The following is a 16,603-nucleotide window of genomic DNA, read 5'->3' on the forward strand; positions in this document are numbered from 1 at the left end:
CAAACAGTTCAGTTAGATATGGAGTGAAGTGAATAACCAATTGCCTGTATGAAACATAGGGATGCAAATGTTGTTAAAAGTTGATGTATGAGAAATAAAGAAAGCATACATTATCAACCACATTGTTAAAATGAGTTGTCTGCATTGGATCCATCCTTTTCATAGGTGAAATTGCCAACATATATGATAAATAAGGTTGGCTACCGGTGGTGGGGACTGAGGGTTGTACTCAGGCAGCCACAGTGGCAGTCTTATCAGCAGTGGGATTTAAACCTGTAAACGCCCCACGTCTGCCTCGCTAACCTCTAGGCCACCACTGACACAAAATTGGAAGGAAACTCAAAAATACTCCTTATGATTCCAACTCCTTCATGGTGGCAAAGTAAGTTTTGGCAGTTAATCAAAAGAAAGTTAAAGGTGTACAGGATGTGGGGAAGAATGACCGCAAACACAATACAACAAGATGTTTACGTATCTCCTGGAGGGCACAAATTCTGCAGATTCTATTTCTCTCTGACTCCTTTGTGACTCGTATTTACTTTAAGACGGCATCAAATTAACTTTTTATTTTGCTCGGGGCGCTGTCACACAATTGTGCTACTTTTACCAACAAAACTGGAATATATAAACATCAGTACTGTTAATCAAAGAAATAACTGCATTAATCAGCCACAAATAGCACTCAGCTTGTTATTCAACACTTTTAGGTTGATACTGTTGACCAAGACCCACATTTCTGTAGTTTTGAAGCGATTGCCGACATCAGCTCTATCCTCAAGTTATTTAAATGTTATTTGTTACTTGCATCAAAGTGGAAAGATGATAGAAGTCGCTTTGAGGTTTTGTTTTCCGTGATGAAACAGTAAGAGGTCAGATCAGATTGACGACATAACTGATTAGGAACTCAAATATATCCCCTTGGTTAAAAACACAGTTTTGTTATCTTATGAATACTGCTGAAATTTATTTGTAGCATTTGATGAATCTCACATTTGCGGTATATTTTTGCTTCAGCATCTAATCATAAAATGTCTACATTTTTAATGCAGGACCTTGAACATTTAATTAAAGTCCATAAAGTTTGATCTGACCCGAGTGACTGCTTACTTTTCTGCTGGATGTTGAGTTTTGGTTGAGCGGAATGTCAAAATGCTGAAAAAGGATAGAGGGAAAGTTTCTTCAAAGCCATGGCAGTGTCTGACAGGCTGGGTACATGCTGCCAGGTCAAATACAGACGAGAGCTGTGTGAAATCCCTCGGGGTCGAAAGCCGTCGTCATTGCACTAAACCTTTTAAGTGCAAGTAGCCATATATGGCTGTTTCCAGATTTTTCTTGTTTCTTTTAATACTAACAAAGTAGTGATATATAGATAATAGATATAGTAAAGAACTATATTTTTTTCTGATAAAAACATTTTGTTCGGCACAACACTGGTACCATGTGGTCATTAGGAAGAAACAACTGGATTGTGAAAGTTTTTTAAAGACATCTGGTGAGAGTTTTAGTCTTATTTATTTATTTATTTTTTTTAAATTGCGCAGATCCCTCACACACTGGGAGTAACACCAAATCAAGATTCTTCCTCTACTAAACTTGTGTTGGTCCAGGCAGGATCGAACAGGTCTCCTGCAATATTTTCCTCAATTAGGATGCAACTCAATAGCAAATTCATTGGAAAAAAAAAAAAGTCAACCGTCTGGTACATTTTCACCGTCTATCCTTTCTGCATACTGTGGGCCAGGGGAAACACAACATGATTTTTTAATTGTCTTCTGTTTAACGGTGGTTTGCGAGCACTATTGGGGCAGTGGGTGAATTTGACAGACTGTTCCTGCGGATACAAGAGTTTGTGGTAATCAGTATCTCCACTGCAGTTGAAAAAGAGCTGGCATTTCAAGTCACAAATAAACAGGGTCCGGTTAACATGGGTTTGTCCTTATTGTCATGAAATGCCATTGCATTGTAAAGTTGTATGTTATTTTAAGTTACGATGTGCTTATTTGACAAGAGTCATGTCAGTGATAGTACACCTGCTACAGAAATACATGAATGCTGAGATTATTTATGCAAATTGCAACATCCAACTACGACTTAAATAATGTCAGTGATTGAATACGAGCTTCGGTCACATACTGAACTCTATATATGAAAAAGAAAAGCAAGTATAAGTACTCTCATGACTAATTATGTTCATACAAAAATAGATCCAACAAGGATTTTTTTTCTCCCCCAATAGCGTTCTGCACTGTCATTGAAACCATAACAATAAACGCACTGACGCCCGAGCTGACTCTGTCACATTCTCCCTTCCAATCTGGCAGATGATCAAAACAACAGGAGAGCAACAGCAAAGTGGTGTAAAGAAAATGAAGCCATTGTAAAGGACAGCAGGCAGTCTACGGACAGATGGAAGTCTCATCTGCGAAGAGGCCAATACAGCCATTTGCTGTCAGATGGTCCCTGTCAAAAACTGGGCAGAGAAGATTTGAGTTTGGGTCTTTTCTTCCCTGACAGAGTGTATTCAAACAGAGAAAATGGATTTCACATAAGCCATGACAACCGCAGAACAATAACTGACAGTGGCATTTCACTGCTGTTATAGCTGACAGGAGGAGCGACTGCCACCACCAGCCACTGGTCAAATGTCAGCCAGTTCTTCTCCTACTTTAATCACATTGCCTGCCTGGTTAATAATCTTACTTACAATGTAGCAGTTAAGTGGGGATACAGGAATAGCTGTCTGCTGTCTGAGACCTTTGCAATAAAGAGCACCTTTTATTTATTCAATTAATCAGAGTTCAAGTGAGGATAATACAAGGAGGGATATAAACTAAGGTCTTTTCAGTCACTCCTTAGAGTTTATGATGAGCGAAAAAGTCGGTTGAACAAAAAACAAAAGTGCAATATAATCATGCTTCTTTTAATGTATATGAATCATTGTCAAACTCAAGTATGAAAGCCAACTTGTAAAACTTCTGCAGTTTGCTTTCTGACCCCAGAACCATCAATTCAGGATGTTGTCCAAGCACTGGATGCATTTCATGCTGCAGTGAGTTCATTCCTGACTTGGGATATCACAGTTTATGTTTTCAGGATATCCTGTCACTCTGTCACTGTCAGCATCACACGTATCCAGGAGCTCACCTCTACTCCCCTCCTCTGGTTGTCAAGTATCAACAGCTTGGGATTCTACACAATAAGAGAGGGGAAAAAAAACACCAACAACTTGGTGATATCCCAAGTCAGAAATGATCGCTGAACAAAACAACACATCCGTTACACCTGCAACACCCTGAACTGGAGACTCAAAAAAAACAACAACTTCCAACTACCAGACATTACTTATAAAATGAAGTTGGTACAAAGATATCCAAAGTAAAAGGGATGCAACTGAAGCAGAATTCAAACTGGAAACTGGAACTTCACACAATGACTTAGCAATGATGTTGAATATACAAACAATTTTTTCAGTCTCCACATTTTTGCTGAAGTTCAAGATATAGATTGCTTGTTGAACTTAGCCCCCAGATAATAAACTATCTTACTTGTGAATAGCAAATGCTTGAGGACTTTTCAAGTCATGTTCAACAGATGTTCTATTAAATTAGATTTAAAACTGGATACCTTTCTTTGACCTTACAGAGAGACTGCATGTAAAACTGTAATACAAATAAAAAAAAAAACAAGGGGCAAATATTTCCTTCTTCAGCACCAGAAAATTACAGATACGGCAGGCCTGAGTGGTGAAATTTTAACCGGAGAAGAAAGGTCAAACAGTAAAACATTAAGATTCCTTTCTCTGTTATCTTAGAAGCAATGTTTCATACAATGTTAACTATTTTCTTTAATCGTTGGGCAGAAACGAGAACATTTTAGAGGCCAAGCTCATTGCAAAACTATGCAAAGGTGATCACTGATATCTTACTCTGGAAGAGGAATTTTCACAAAAACCTTAAAGCTAACCTTGTGAGCAGTAGTTGACTGAACAAGTGCTCAATGGACTGCCATACGAATAAAAATGAGTTAAGAAGCAGCTAAAAGGAGGCTTTGGTGAGTGCATGGGAAATCTCCTTCAGTTAATATTATTCATTGGGATCTTCCTTTGTTGAGTTTCACCAGGCGTCATCATGGCTGCGAAGACGCGAGCGATACATACAGTGATGACAAAGGACATTTCTGTCTGCAGCAGAGTAGGTGAACCAGAGCGACTTCAACTTTATTTTGCGCCCACAGCTATGTGCCAGGAGTGAGTACAAAAACATGCACCTGCAGACTGCAGGTGCTATGATTGTGACCAGCGCTATAGATTTGAGGTTGATTCCTCCCACTCTGTCCAGAAAGCTTCAGTCCCTCACAGGTTATGTGTCTTTGGTTAGGTGCCCTCAAGTTTCACTCACCCAGAGGATTGGAGACCACAGGCTTTTATGTGGTTAGCCCCTTCCCTCTGGATCTTACCCTCTTCACAATCTTTCTGACTTTTTACTCTTAAAAAAAATCATCAAAATCACATTCACGCATACCCCCCTTCATGTGCAGCAAATACTTCAATTCAACAAAGAGTGAGAGTGAATTCCTTGTCAATTAACACATGGTATGCTCCACCACACACACCTGAATACAGTTAACTTCCCTCCCAATAAAGAAATCACCACTCCGCTGTGTTTGACAGTGCAGGAACACAACAACAAAGGTGGGGAGCTTAAATCAATACACTGAGCAAAGTTAAGGTGGACCCTGGTTTTCACTTATACGTTCTATGAAGGGAAAACAAAGTATGTACGCGAGTCAGTGAGTGCGGGTACGGGTGACCTTTTCTGCCCAACTCTAATGACCTCCTTGTCACAAATATAGCACTTGTGGGTTTTTGTTTTTTTTTTTATAAAATTTTCAACTCCTTCCTTTCACAGTTATGACATGTTTATTATCACAAAGTTTGTGAACACAAAGCTTTTCGCAGCTCAGTAATTCTCTCAGTACACTGAGCAGATATTTCACGCATGTAATGTGAATAGAATTATGAGTAATCGTCTTGAAAAAAACCCATCTCGTATTTTGTTTTCATCCAGCATACACAGATGTATTCAGAGGCAGCTGGAGTACATTAGAAATCAGCAGGACAACGAATGTGACCTTCGCTATATGGCTCCAATTGTGCGAAGCAATAGCAAATGATGCAAATCCCACTCAGTGGCACAGAGCACAGAAATGACCACACACACTCGGAGACGGTGGCCAGGTGGCTCGAGCTTCAGAAAGTGGAGGAAACAAAAGCAGGACGAACTTCAGTCAATACCAAACAAATGATTCTTTTCCATAAACCAGTGAGCTTTGATTATTTCGTGATTCAACCAAAGTCGGTACAGAAAGTGACAAAAGTTTGAATCATGGGGAGTCCACTTTCCTTGTGGATTTAATTGAAGGCTTTTCAACCCTTAATTAAATGTGACCACGACCAATGTTCGTACAATGTTACATGGATCTGAGGAAACAGCTCGCACAACATTGAGCAACGAGCCAAACAGAAGTGGCAGCAGACTGCAGGGACAGCGTGGGTCATCCATCAAACTGTCGCTGACATCTGAAGAGATTGTAACCGCCCCCACACTCCTCCCTTTATACAGCCATTTACATAGAAAAAAACAAAAACCACAGCAGTTATGTAGAGTCTCAATTTTTTCAATGACATTTAAATGGTGAAAAATGAATTTGAATCATCAAACCTTGCATCAGCACAAAACAGAAGAGTACAATTTATTCCTGAATCCAGTCTAGTCTGGTTCGTTGTTGTTGGGTTTTTTTTTTTTGCAATTCTTAGCTTGTCTGAGCAGGAGGCCTTCCAAAACACACATTCAGTGATCCTTGACACCAAAATTGCTTCTTAACAGCAACTCACTCTCATTACTTCTGATGTTGTTTCCCCCAATGAAACATATCTAAGTTCACAGCCAGTGACCCAAATGCTGAATGGAGCTGAAGAAGGAAATAACGCCCCCCCAACAAAACACATTAATAAACCTATACTTACACCTGCCTCTTAGCCAACACAAATCCCTGTCATGAACGGCAGCGCGTTTTGTCTGCATGCTGTTTAATGGACAACCTAAGCCATCCTCTCTCAGAAATCACCACGGGTGCCACAGTGGCACATTAACATCAACCAAAGACCATGTAATTATTCCTCGCAGGACAAATGTGCTCAATCATATGCTTAGATAGCATCACATGTGGCCCACTTTCCCCTCCCCTTCAGTTTTATGGTCAAAATGAGTTGCACTTCCTTTAGAGCATGCATGATAACAAATCTAAAATGTCAGTGTCGTATGATTTATACTGACAGGTTATAAATCATACTCCAACATTTCACTGACAAGAAGAAATGTCACAAACTAATTCATGGCTCATGACTGCAGCTTTTTTTTTTTTTTTTTTTTTTTGCATATGTGTCTTTTTGGATGTGGCAGTGAAAATATTCTGATCAGCAAGTGTGTGGTCCAGTTATTCTATTTCAAGGAAGTTGAATTCAAACACACGCTTAATATTCAGTTTTCATTCCTTCAGCATTGATCACAAATTCTAATGGGATTATTAAATTTGAAAAAAGCATTAAATCCTCCCTCTGGGATTAATGAAGTATTTCTATTCTATTTTATTTAATGTGTTATTTTGTTAAGATAGAATTATTTCATCCAAGTAGTTTATTAATCTTACAAAATTTAGTTTTTGGACGTCTACTCCTTACTTTAAGAATTAAGAATACTTGCAGTGGAGTACATATATATATTCATGTATTATACTTATTTCTGCTCAAATGTACATTGATAAAGATGCCAACAATGCTCTTTGCATTGCAATGCAGTAGTGAAAGCCCAGTAGTCTGAAGACAAATACGTAGTTAAAAAGAAAAAAAGTTGTCCAGCATAGACTTTGTAAGAGGTGTCGTAAGCCTAAACGTTTTCAGAAGAGATTTTTTTTCCACACTAAAACTGAGGTTATAAAAAAGGTTATAGGATCGTGTTTTCTTGGCCAGGCCCACTCAAGATCAAACTGGACTGAATGTGGCCCCTGAATTAAATGTCGGTTGACACCTTGGTTTAGAGGTTGAGGTAACAAGCTTGTAACTCGAAGTTTGGCAATCCAAACTTGGAACTAGATTGGAGACATTCTTGATTCAAGAGCGCTCAGGATGCTGCCCTGTGGGGGAAAAAAAAACCCAAAAACATATCGAAGTAACTGAACTTGTACCAACACAAAAGTGCATATTCACTAGATGCGGGTAGAAAGCAAACACAAACATGCTGTATCTACAAAATACAACAATCTCCCTCTATTATATTATGCACTGCGTTTCTTGCCTTTCTGCTCACCATACAGCCACCGGGACATGTGTTTAGGCTGTTTTTGTGACCATGTGAGGAAAATCCAAGAAAGCAGGTCCTAAGAAACAAAGAGAGAAATGGAATGTGGTTCAGTTGTCCTGGACCTTCTGAATAAAATATTACATATGCTGTTTCAATTATGAAGTCCAATTACTCGCTCACTTGCCAGAGTGATCAAAAGAAGGCTCTGCTGTTCTGCTGTGGGTTCCCTTTCTCTGGATTTTCCTGGGGGGAATTTGGGGAAGCGTAGGCGTTTTCTTTCTTTCTTTTTTTTTTTTTTATGACTGCTGTGATTGAAGCTTTGAGAGCTGATCAAATGACAATAATGCACTGTGTGTTTTTAAAGCCGCACTCCTGTCCTTTGTAAGGCTCATCCTACAGCGGAGTACATTACCGGCATCAATTTGATGTCTTAAGGATTTGCCTTGTGGGAGAAGTGATTTTCTGCTGTGAAGAATGCCTTACGTGACAGATGTGATTGGCTCATCTAAAGCATCTTTTTCAAAGAAAGAGAAAAAGAAGTCTCTGTTGTGTGCAGATGATTCCCCCCCCCACCCCTTCTTTTTCTACACAGACTAAATCTGCTCCCTTCAGGAGCATGTCACAAGACATCAGAAGCTAATTTAGAAAATTTCCACAATTAATTGATGGAGACAGGGGGCCTATTAAGTTGGACACCCTGTGAGTAATTAGATGGAAGTTGTCATGTGCTGAGAAGAGTTTTAGCATTCACGCTGAGTTGATACAATATCAAGGTCATATGGATCTGGCTCATGGCTTTGTAATCCCCTGTTCAGGTAATCTCTGATCTACATGTACAGGGGAGTGTGGGCAAAGAGCTGTGTGAATGTGGCGCTAACATAAAGTGGATTTTCTTAGTGTTTCACATCCAGATTCCCACATATGGCATTGTTTAAAAAAAACATTGTTTGCATCATCATCAAATCAAGCGTTTAAATTTGAGTGTCAAATCCTCAAAGGTTTGACACTTTAATGTGTATCATCTATACTTATTCAGAAGCCTTGTCCCTGGCAAATATGTCTGCAGCACTATGAAAAATCAAACAAAGTTTACTCACTAAAATGTTCTCAAATGGTGGAAATTCAATGCCTGTGAAAGCAACCTATTAAAATGTCATTTGTATTGACAGTACAATGTTATGACATGCACACTGTGTATATTTATTTTGGTGGCATGTTTATAATTTCTAAGATTCAAACACATGGATTAATCTTTGCAGGTTACTTTTGAACACTGACAAAGAAAAAGTTGCAACAAAAAAGCTGAGCTACAACAAGAAATATTCATGTGATTGCCATTCAAGAGATGCCAAAATTTAAAGAACCCGCCCGCCAAATCATTCATCTTCCATATTGCTTCAAATTCAGGGGTCTGACTACAAGCAAAGGTCAGTCCATCACAGGGCAAATGCTGAGAGAAAGACCATTTTATTCACACCTTCATATTTAAGAGTCAAAGAGTTCAACCTAAAATGCATGTTTTTGCCCTTTGAGAGGAAAGCAGAGAACCCAGAGAAAAGCCACTCATGTACAAACACTGAAAAACTCCATCCTGCTGTGAAGCGAGAGCTCTAACAACTACACCCACCATGTGCTCCACATCTATTTTTCATACCAGCTTTGTTCAGCTTAGATTATGAGGGACTGAAGCTGATACCAGCTGCCAATCTGTGAGGACCGCATCACAGTAGAAACCCCCCAAAAAATAGAGACAATCACACTTACAGATTGACACAAAAGGTCAGTATATAGTCACTCAATGAGTGAACATCAGAAACACAGTGACGTGGATCAAACCTGGGTCCACATGGCTGTTATAAGAGTGCATGCCACTCCATCCACTGATCTTTTATCAATTTATTGGGTTCAGGGTGACAATGGGTGAAGGTGGGGTTACAGACGGGACAGATTGCACATCCATTACATTGAAAACTCAGAGATCCAGGCAAACGCACACACTCAAATTCACACCTATGAGAAATTTGGAGTCACAAAAGAACCCAACATGCAGTCTTTGACTGTGACAGGAGGTGCTCGTATCCAGAAAATCAAGTGGCCAAGATAGAACTTTGCTTCTTTGAAAAAACGAATGACCGTTGAAACGCATCTTGATCAGCCAGTGAATACATTTCTGACCTGATGGTGAAAGAAAATGCAAACAAACACTGCAAACAATGTCTCAAAGATGTTCAGAGGTGATTCTTTCGAAATGTCCTTTATAAATTTGATTGCACTATATATTTGGCACAGAGACTCGTACAAGCTGATGATAGTCCCATATGTCCGCATGCTAAGTCTGAGACAGCCGGCTAGTTTGGCTAACGAACGACAGCCTTGAAACAGAGAACTCACCCCCCTGCTTCTGTCTGTAGATTACACAATCTGCCATTGAAATGTCACTAATTAACAAGCACAGCCTGTTTGTTAAACGTGATTAAAAAAAGAAAAAAGAAAGCTGAAATATGAAAGCAGCAACTGTTTAGTTGAGTGGCATTTCTACCCGGTTCTGTCTTGCCTCTATCTGTGTTTCTCCTTGAGTCTCTGCTCGCTGCGTCGCAACCTCATCCTGACAACAGCAAGCAAGAACCTCATCTATCTGTCGAACTTGAAATGAGCAAAGCACATAATCCTCCCTGCCTCCCAGGTAAAGTTACAAATACGCCTCTTAACACACACTGATTACTCCCAATTTGGGACACTGCGACTGAGAAAAAGCATTAAGTTAGATGAGATATTGTCACGATAAGAGGTGTCAGACATCTAAAATATATCACGCACATGTAGCAGAAACCCCATCCCTTCAACTTCCAACACACATGTCTGCCCCTTCAGTTGTTCCTGTGACGACACTGATCGAGCTTATTGACCTGAGTTTAACATCCCTTAAATTATATCAGCTGCACAAGCCACCTCTGTGTAATGAAGGCTATTTATCAGAGTTCACGCCTATCAAGTGTGGGTTCAAAATATAGTTGGCTGAAATGGTTACAGAGAAATTCACATTATTTATGCCCTTTAAGGTGGAAAAAGTTTATATTATAAACTATGAATTTTTGAGGTCCTGCTCCTGGAAACTGTTTACAGAATAATAATTTCCAGCCAACTTTCTGAGACATAACCTTTACATGAATTTCATCGTTATGAGAGGAGAAAACGGTGCAACTCCATTTATGAATCTTTAGGGATTTTTGCTTGTAAAGAAAAAGAAAAAAAAAAAATCTTTAAAAGGAAAAAAACATAGCTCCAGGGTTTGGCTCGGGTCAAAAATGTGTTAATGCACATCATGAGTGATCATGAAAACAAAGCTGTTTTAAAGAATTATTTTGCATCGAGATATTGACGCTCAATCTGGAGAGTTTTTAATCGACATTGAGGTGCATCCATGACTAATATATCCCTGAGGTTTTCTTTTCTCAACAACTTTCCATGTGTAACATGAACCGTCCACCACCCTGAGGACATCTGGCCAATGAGAGTGCTTGAAAATGGCTCATTAGTGGGAGACTGAAATATACAGCAAGAGAGGGGCTAGTTAGTCAGTTGACAATCCAGCACATTGGAGCCAAAAGATTCATGAAAGCACACACAACTCATTAGGCTTTGATGTGTTCTGGGAAAGAAAAACCAATAAGTTCACTGACTTCTGCTTCACTCTGCAAACATGGGATGTTACACAGTGCAAGATAAAGAGAAAAACTCAGCCTTAGAGTCTTTCCACAGTCAAATCAGCAAGAGCTGTTGATGATTATTATAGAAATGTTAAAAAAAAAAAAAAATCTATGACACAATGTGTCAATATTGCTGGCTGGGTCTGTTGTGGGGTATGATTTCATGGCACACATTCAGCTGCTTTGATGAAAACAGAAGAATGCCAAGGGGTATCTGCACATCAGAGGCAGCCAGGAACATCCCTTCATTGTGAGTGCGCATGCACCTCTGCAAATTGATTTTCTCTGCCAGTGGCATACCCACGCCACAAGACCACAAATGCCTGCATGAACAGGACAGTGAAATCAGCTTACTGCACTAACCTGCTCAGTCACCAGATCTCAATTGGGCATTTGTCGGGATGACATGGTACGAACTGCAGCAGAAACCCGCCACCGAGCAACAGAGTGATTCCTTAGACGATTGGCTGACCTGGAAAGCACAGCTCAAATGAAGAATACACTGTTCCACTGTCCCAGAAGCTAACATGGGTTTAAGACAGCATTCAGAAGACGCACCCATTAGTATATTTCAATAAGCATACATCTGTGCCAGGCAAACACCTCAATCTTTTTTTTGACGTCTTGGCCCGGCACCAGCTTACACTACATCATCAAGCCTTCGGCAAAATCTGCTTGATGAAGCTTTCAAGTAAGTTCAATGGAAAATCCTGCTGGCAAATATTCCTAATCCAAACATAAATCCCAGGCTTAGACATTAAAGAATAAGCTTAACCTGAGATCAAACCAGTTCCTGCCATTTAGAACCATGTTGTACGAATCATACTTTTGTTATTCAACATTACATGACCTCTGCTGTCCAACTCTGATTTGACAGCTGCAATAAGTTCCATTTCATCCCGTTTCATCCTCAACCTGCCACCTTGACGATCATCACAGTGCAGCAGGTTTTATTTATTTCAATACGGTTTCTTATACATTTACTCCACAAACCAATAGTTGCACATCTCTACAATTTCTAATTAGTTACATTTGCTTGGTTTTTTTATAACGTTTGTCTCATGTTCAATAATGGTAATATAGAAATGGTAAACAAACATGTCCCGTGAAATGGCTCCATCAGAAGATGTGGGAAGAAAAATAGAGACTTGTAATAGATATTTTGTTGACAGTGAAGTACATTCAAATGTCTTCCCACTTGTAAGATCCCATGGCAGAAGAAATCCCACTCAGGTCTGAACAAGAAAAAGAAAACCATGAATGTATGTAATGTAACACAGTTAATTGTAAGTCAAATCATACATTCCATGCATTTATAATGTTTGAACACTATTGGCTGTAGTGCTGTAGGCAGTGTTACAAGAGGTAGAGGATTTCCTGGATGGATAAAAAAATAAAAAAAAAAAAAAATAGGTTCATAAGCAAAATTAAACCAAAACCAAATTCATACTTTTCTATTTTGGGGGAACTGAAGCTTCGTTTAGTTTAAGAAAAGAGAGCAATAGTCTCAAAAAAAGAATAGCAACACAGGGTCATTATTTAATATTTTATATATAAATTAACGATTTATACATTGCTGATAAAGAAAAAAAAAATACAAATTTTGTTTGATCTTACATGACATTTACATGTGAAATTTTACACAACAAATTCAATAACTTACAAATGCTTTATTTGCATAAAAAATATATCTCTTTACAAAAGGCTTGTCTTATGTACATATTCATATACAGAAGTTCTTGAATGGGATAGCAATTGTGTGGTACATTTAAAAGCATTCTACTGTACTCTGATGTAAGACTGACTATACTGTAGTTTAGAAGATGCATCTCTTTTCTCGGTGATAAGAAATATGATCTCGCAAAATATATTACATATTGATAACACAAGACATCTTGCCAAAGAATGCCATCAAGTCTCAAAACTGTATAAATGTACAAAATGGAATAGCAATGACAAGAGTCAACTGAGTGGTACAAAGTACTATAGCAGCAATTGCTATACTGGATCACTTTTTGCCAACATGCACAGGTATGAAACTATGAGCTGCTTGTTGAGGCCTTTCCTTAGATAATCCATCTGACATCACTCTGCTAAATCATTGCAAACTGTGCAGATAAATCACACAAGTGTGCAGTTTTACTAATGCATTTTAATGTTATGTCTTCTTTAAAAACGTATGCCCATACAGTATTCAAGGCACTGCAATGATGTAGAAATGTGATGACAGTGTTGAATTTTGGAACTATAATTGGTCTTGAATGACAGTACAACACTGATGGTGGCTTATGTTGAAGTGTGCAAATTCTTTCATGTATACTGTACATTTGTTGGCAGAAGCTGATGGGTCTGTAAGACATTGAAACCCCCATTCATATCAGAGGGTGCTCGTAAAATAGGCCAAAGACATGTATTCATCAAGTGCCTCAGAGTAGGACTGTAGATCAAGAATTTACTAAATGAGACAAGGTTTCCCAAAAGAACAACCAGCATCGGTTTATAAAAAACCAGGATTTATGTGCCCAGCCTGTCTTGTAGTTACTATGAGTAAGGCAGACAGTGAAAAATGTTAACAAAAAACAATCTTCATTCCACATCAGACATATCTTCATATTGAATAATTGTCCAGCTAGTACGTATGCTTTTGGGAAACCTGGCCTGTTGTAGGTTCTGTGCACTGCAGCAATTCTCAATCTCTTTTAAATACAAACTGAACAAAGTCAACAAAACGCCTACTTTGAGGTTCATGATATATACAAGCTCGGGGGCTGGGGTTAATTCACTCCAAATACTACTGGAAAAAAAATAAAATAAAAAAATAAACAGCAAGAAAAATGACCACAAGACAAGTCAGTTTTTAGCACAGTAAAATCCATTCCCTTATCCATAATATACTGAAAGGTACAGAATGTCTTTGACTAGTCTCTCGGGCTAGTGAGCACTTTAAAATGTCATCTTTAATGAATATTTCTGTCAAAAACAAATTAATTGTACACTGCTTGATAATAAACCCTAATGTTGACTCCAACTCTGGCGGAGAAAGTGCACTCAATTGTTGTCAGAGAACCTGCACCGGAACAATAAAAGCCCCCGGATTCCCTGTTGCGCAGGAAAACCTGTACTGCACTTCAGTAATTAAATCCCTGGCCATATATTTCTTCAGTAGGAGGTACCGTCCAATTAAGAGGTATAATTGAGCATATACATTTGAGCAGACTACAGCACCAACACTATTCAAAGAGAAGCAGTTTCTTTTCCACCACTTCATCTGCTCTTTCACACCCCGCTGCTTGGAAAATAGAAAGCAAATTACATTGATCAACTCACAGTCGAGGAGCTTCTCAACTCCATAACAGAAAATAATTGTCATAAGGACAAATCCAAGATGAGCACAAAAAAAGTCTACATTTGGGCATTTTTTTTTTCCTTTAAAGAAATACCTTAAGGTTTCATTTGGCATTGTGAAATAACCCCACTATATTTATACTACAGAGTGTAAAACACTCCATTTTATTTATATGCCAGAAGCTCTTTTATTCAGAAAGCCCACACTCACAGAGTGCAAAAAAAAATCCAACCCCAAAACACTTCTCTTCACCATACTACGGGAAGATCTGAGAAGGTTTGGGACCTTCCCTTCTGCTCCTTTTTCATCTTTATCTTCTGTATATGATCGATTTTGCAACTACTGTAAGTGTTGCTGAAAGTGTGCTTTATGCTTCTGAGCAAATTCTGTCTTTGCTGTGTGTCTTGAGAAACTGTGAAAGTATAAATATAAATATGTCTATATATATAGTATTTGTGTGAAGAAGTTGTATTCTTCAAGTGTTTCGCTCCTTCTCTCCTTCTGTGTTTTTCTCCAACTCAGCCGATATCAAACCATGGTGCAGATGGTGTTGAGATTCGGGTCAAAGCGGACAACTTTCCCCTCAGCAGCCTTTGTGTTTGTGTTGTACATAGGATTTTCAAAAGTGGCCTGTCCATTGTTGTTCTCGTGGACAGAACATCCTGTGTATTGCGCTTTATCTGTTTTCCTGCGGAAGAGAGAGAGAGAGAGAAAAAAAAAAATGAAGGTTACATGTTATTTGGGAGACCGTACCCCAATTATCTTCCCTCCCTCCAATCAAATTAACATGTTTCCATTATCTTGGTGTGGACAGCTGCAGCAGGTAAATGAGGCGAATGGTAATTATTGTTGCAAAGAGCAGCCAGATGAGCCCTATGCCTTTTCACTGGTAACTAACATAATGAGTGCAAAATTTGCATGGCACATACTCTACATGTTACGTGCTGCTCAGAGGTAATCTGTTTAAATTAGGGAGACATCCATTCATCGACACTGTAAATTCATACTGTGAACTACATGTGGGCATGAATTTATACAATAATACATATTGTATCAAAGCCATTCTTATTAAAACTGCCTGACGTATGCTGTTGTGTAATAAGTTGACTGATATTGCATCACGCTTTGAAGTTTCACACATGTACACCAGTGGATACTGCGAGGAAACGTGCTGCGATAAAACAGGCTCTGAAAGTGGGCTACATTTTACTATCTACATCAGACATGGGGAACATGAGGGTCTGTACCTTTTCTTTGCTGCCCATGGGGCACGATCAAAAGTAAATATATTAATAGCTTGATAGGTCATGGGGGGTGGTCAATGGTATATAATATATAGCGATAAATACGTAATTATTAAATGTATTTCAATACAAACTTTAAAGACATACAGTTGTAGCGATGAATTATTTGTCATACTTCTCATATATCCTACTTATAGAAGTGCTGCATCATAATTAAGACCAAATCTGAGGACAAAAAACTGTGGGTGTCACAATAATCTAAGTTTGATCAATCATGTATTTCATCTTGATTTAGATTTGCTTCAGCTAGAACTCGGGAAAACATCTATAATTTTAAATATAGCATCTAACAGATGACTACCTCTGTCAACTTTAAGTGTTTTTCATAAAGTGATATATGCTACAGTGAGTTCGAGCTACCATGGAAGACACCAAGCTCCACTACATACCGCTGCTTGTAGAGATAAAAGCCGAGTCCTGCGAAGATGAGAGCAAAGAAAGGCACAAGGATAGCGACAGCAACAGAGCTGCTGTTTGTGGAGCTGTTGGTTTCAGGGTCAGCGAGTGTAACGTTCTCTCTCACGCTCAAACCTGGAGAACAAAACAAAGACACTGAAGTCAGAAGGTGCATAAAACAGCTGAAGAATTTCAAATGAACATAATAAGAAAGATACGTATCTGCTGATGATGAAGACAATGTTGATGATGATGATGATGATGATGATGATGACGAAGATGATCGCGATGTTGACAAGTAAGAAATACAGCAGCCATTTGATAAAGTTGACAGCAATAATGATCAATCTGATATTCATCACTGTGATTGTGGCACTGCGGTGGGTGACATCGATGATAAAAGCAGAGATGTCGAGCACAAACAAATGAAAGCTGCAATGAGCAGCATGGAGAGGGAATAGTTTGATGTGGTAAGAACAGAATAACTCACAC

At 38.8% G+C, this 16,603-nt stretch overlaps 1 protein-coding gene across 1 annotated transcript in view; it reads right to left on the reverse strand.

The window, feature by feature from the left end:
• Nucleotides 1-14,939: 14,939 nt before the first annotated feature.
• Nucleotides 14,940-16,603, reverse strand: part of LOC308133227 (CUB and sushi domain-containing protein 3-like) — a gene marked incomplete at both ends in the record, with an annotated part of 215,521 nt that continues 213,857 nt past the window's right edge. The window contains 2 exons of the mRNA XM_080500528.1: nucleotides 14,940-15,099; nucleotides 16,105-16,246. Of these exons, the coding sequence (XP_080356654.1) occupies nucleotides 14,940-15,099; nucleotides 16,105-16,246 (302 nt within the window). The remainder of the gene's footprint in view (nucleotides 15,100-16,104; nucleotides 16,247-16,603) is intronic.

Source organism: Blennius ocellaris (genome assembly GCF_963422515.1).
Source record: "Blennius ocellaris genome assembly, chromosome: 8".
NCBI lineage: Eukaryota > Metazoa > Chordata > Actinopteri > Blenniiformes > Blenniidae > Blennius > Blennius ocellaris.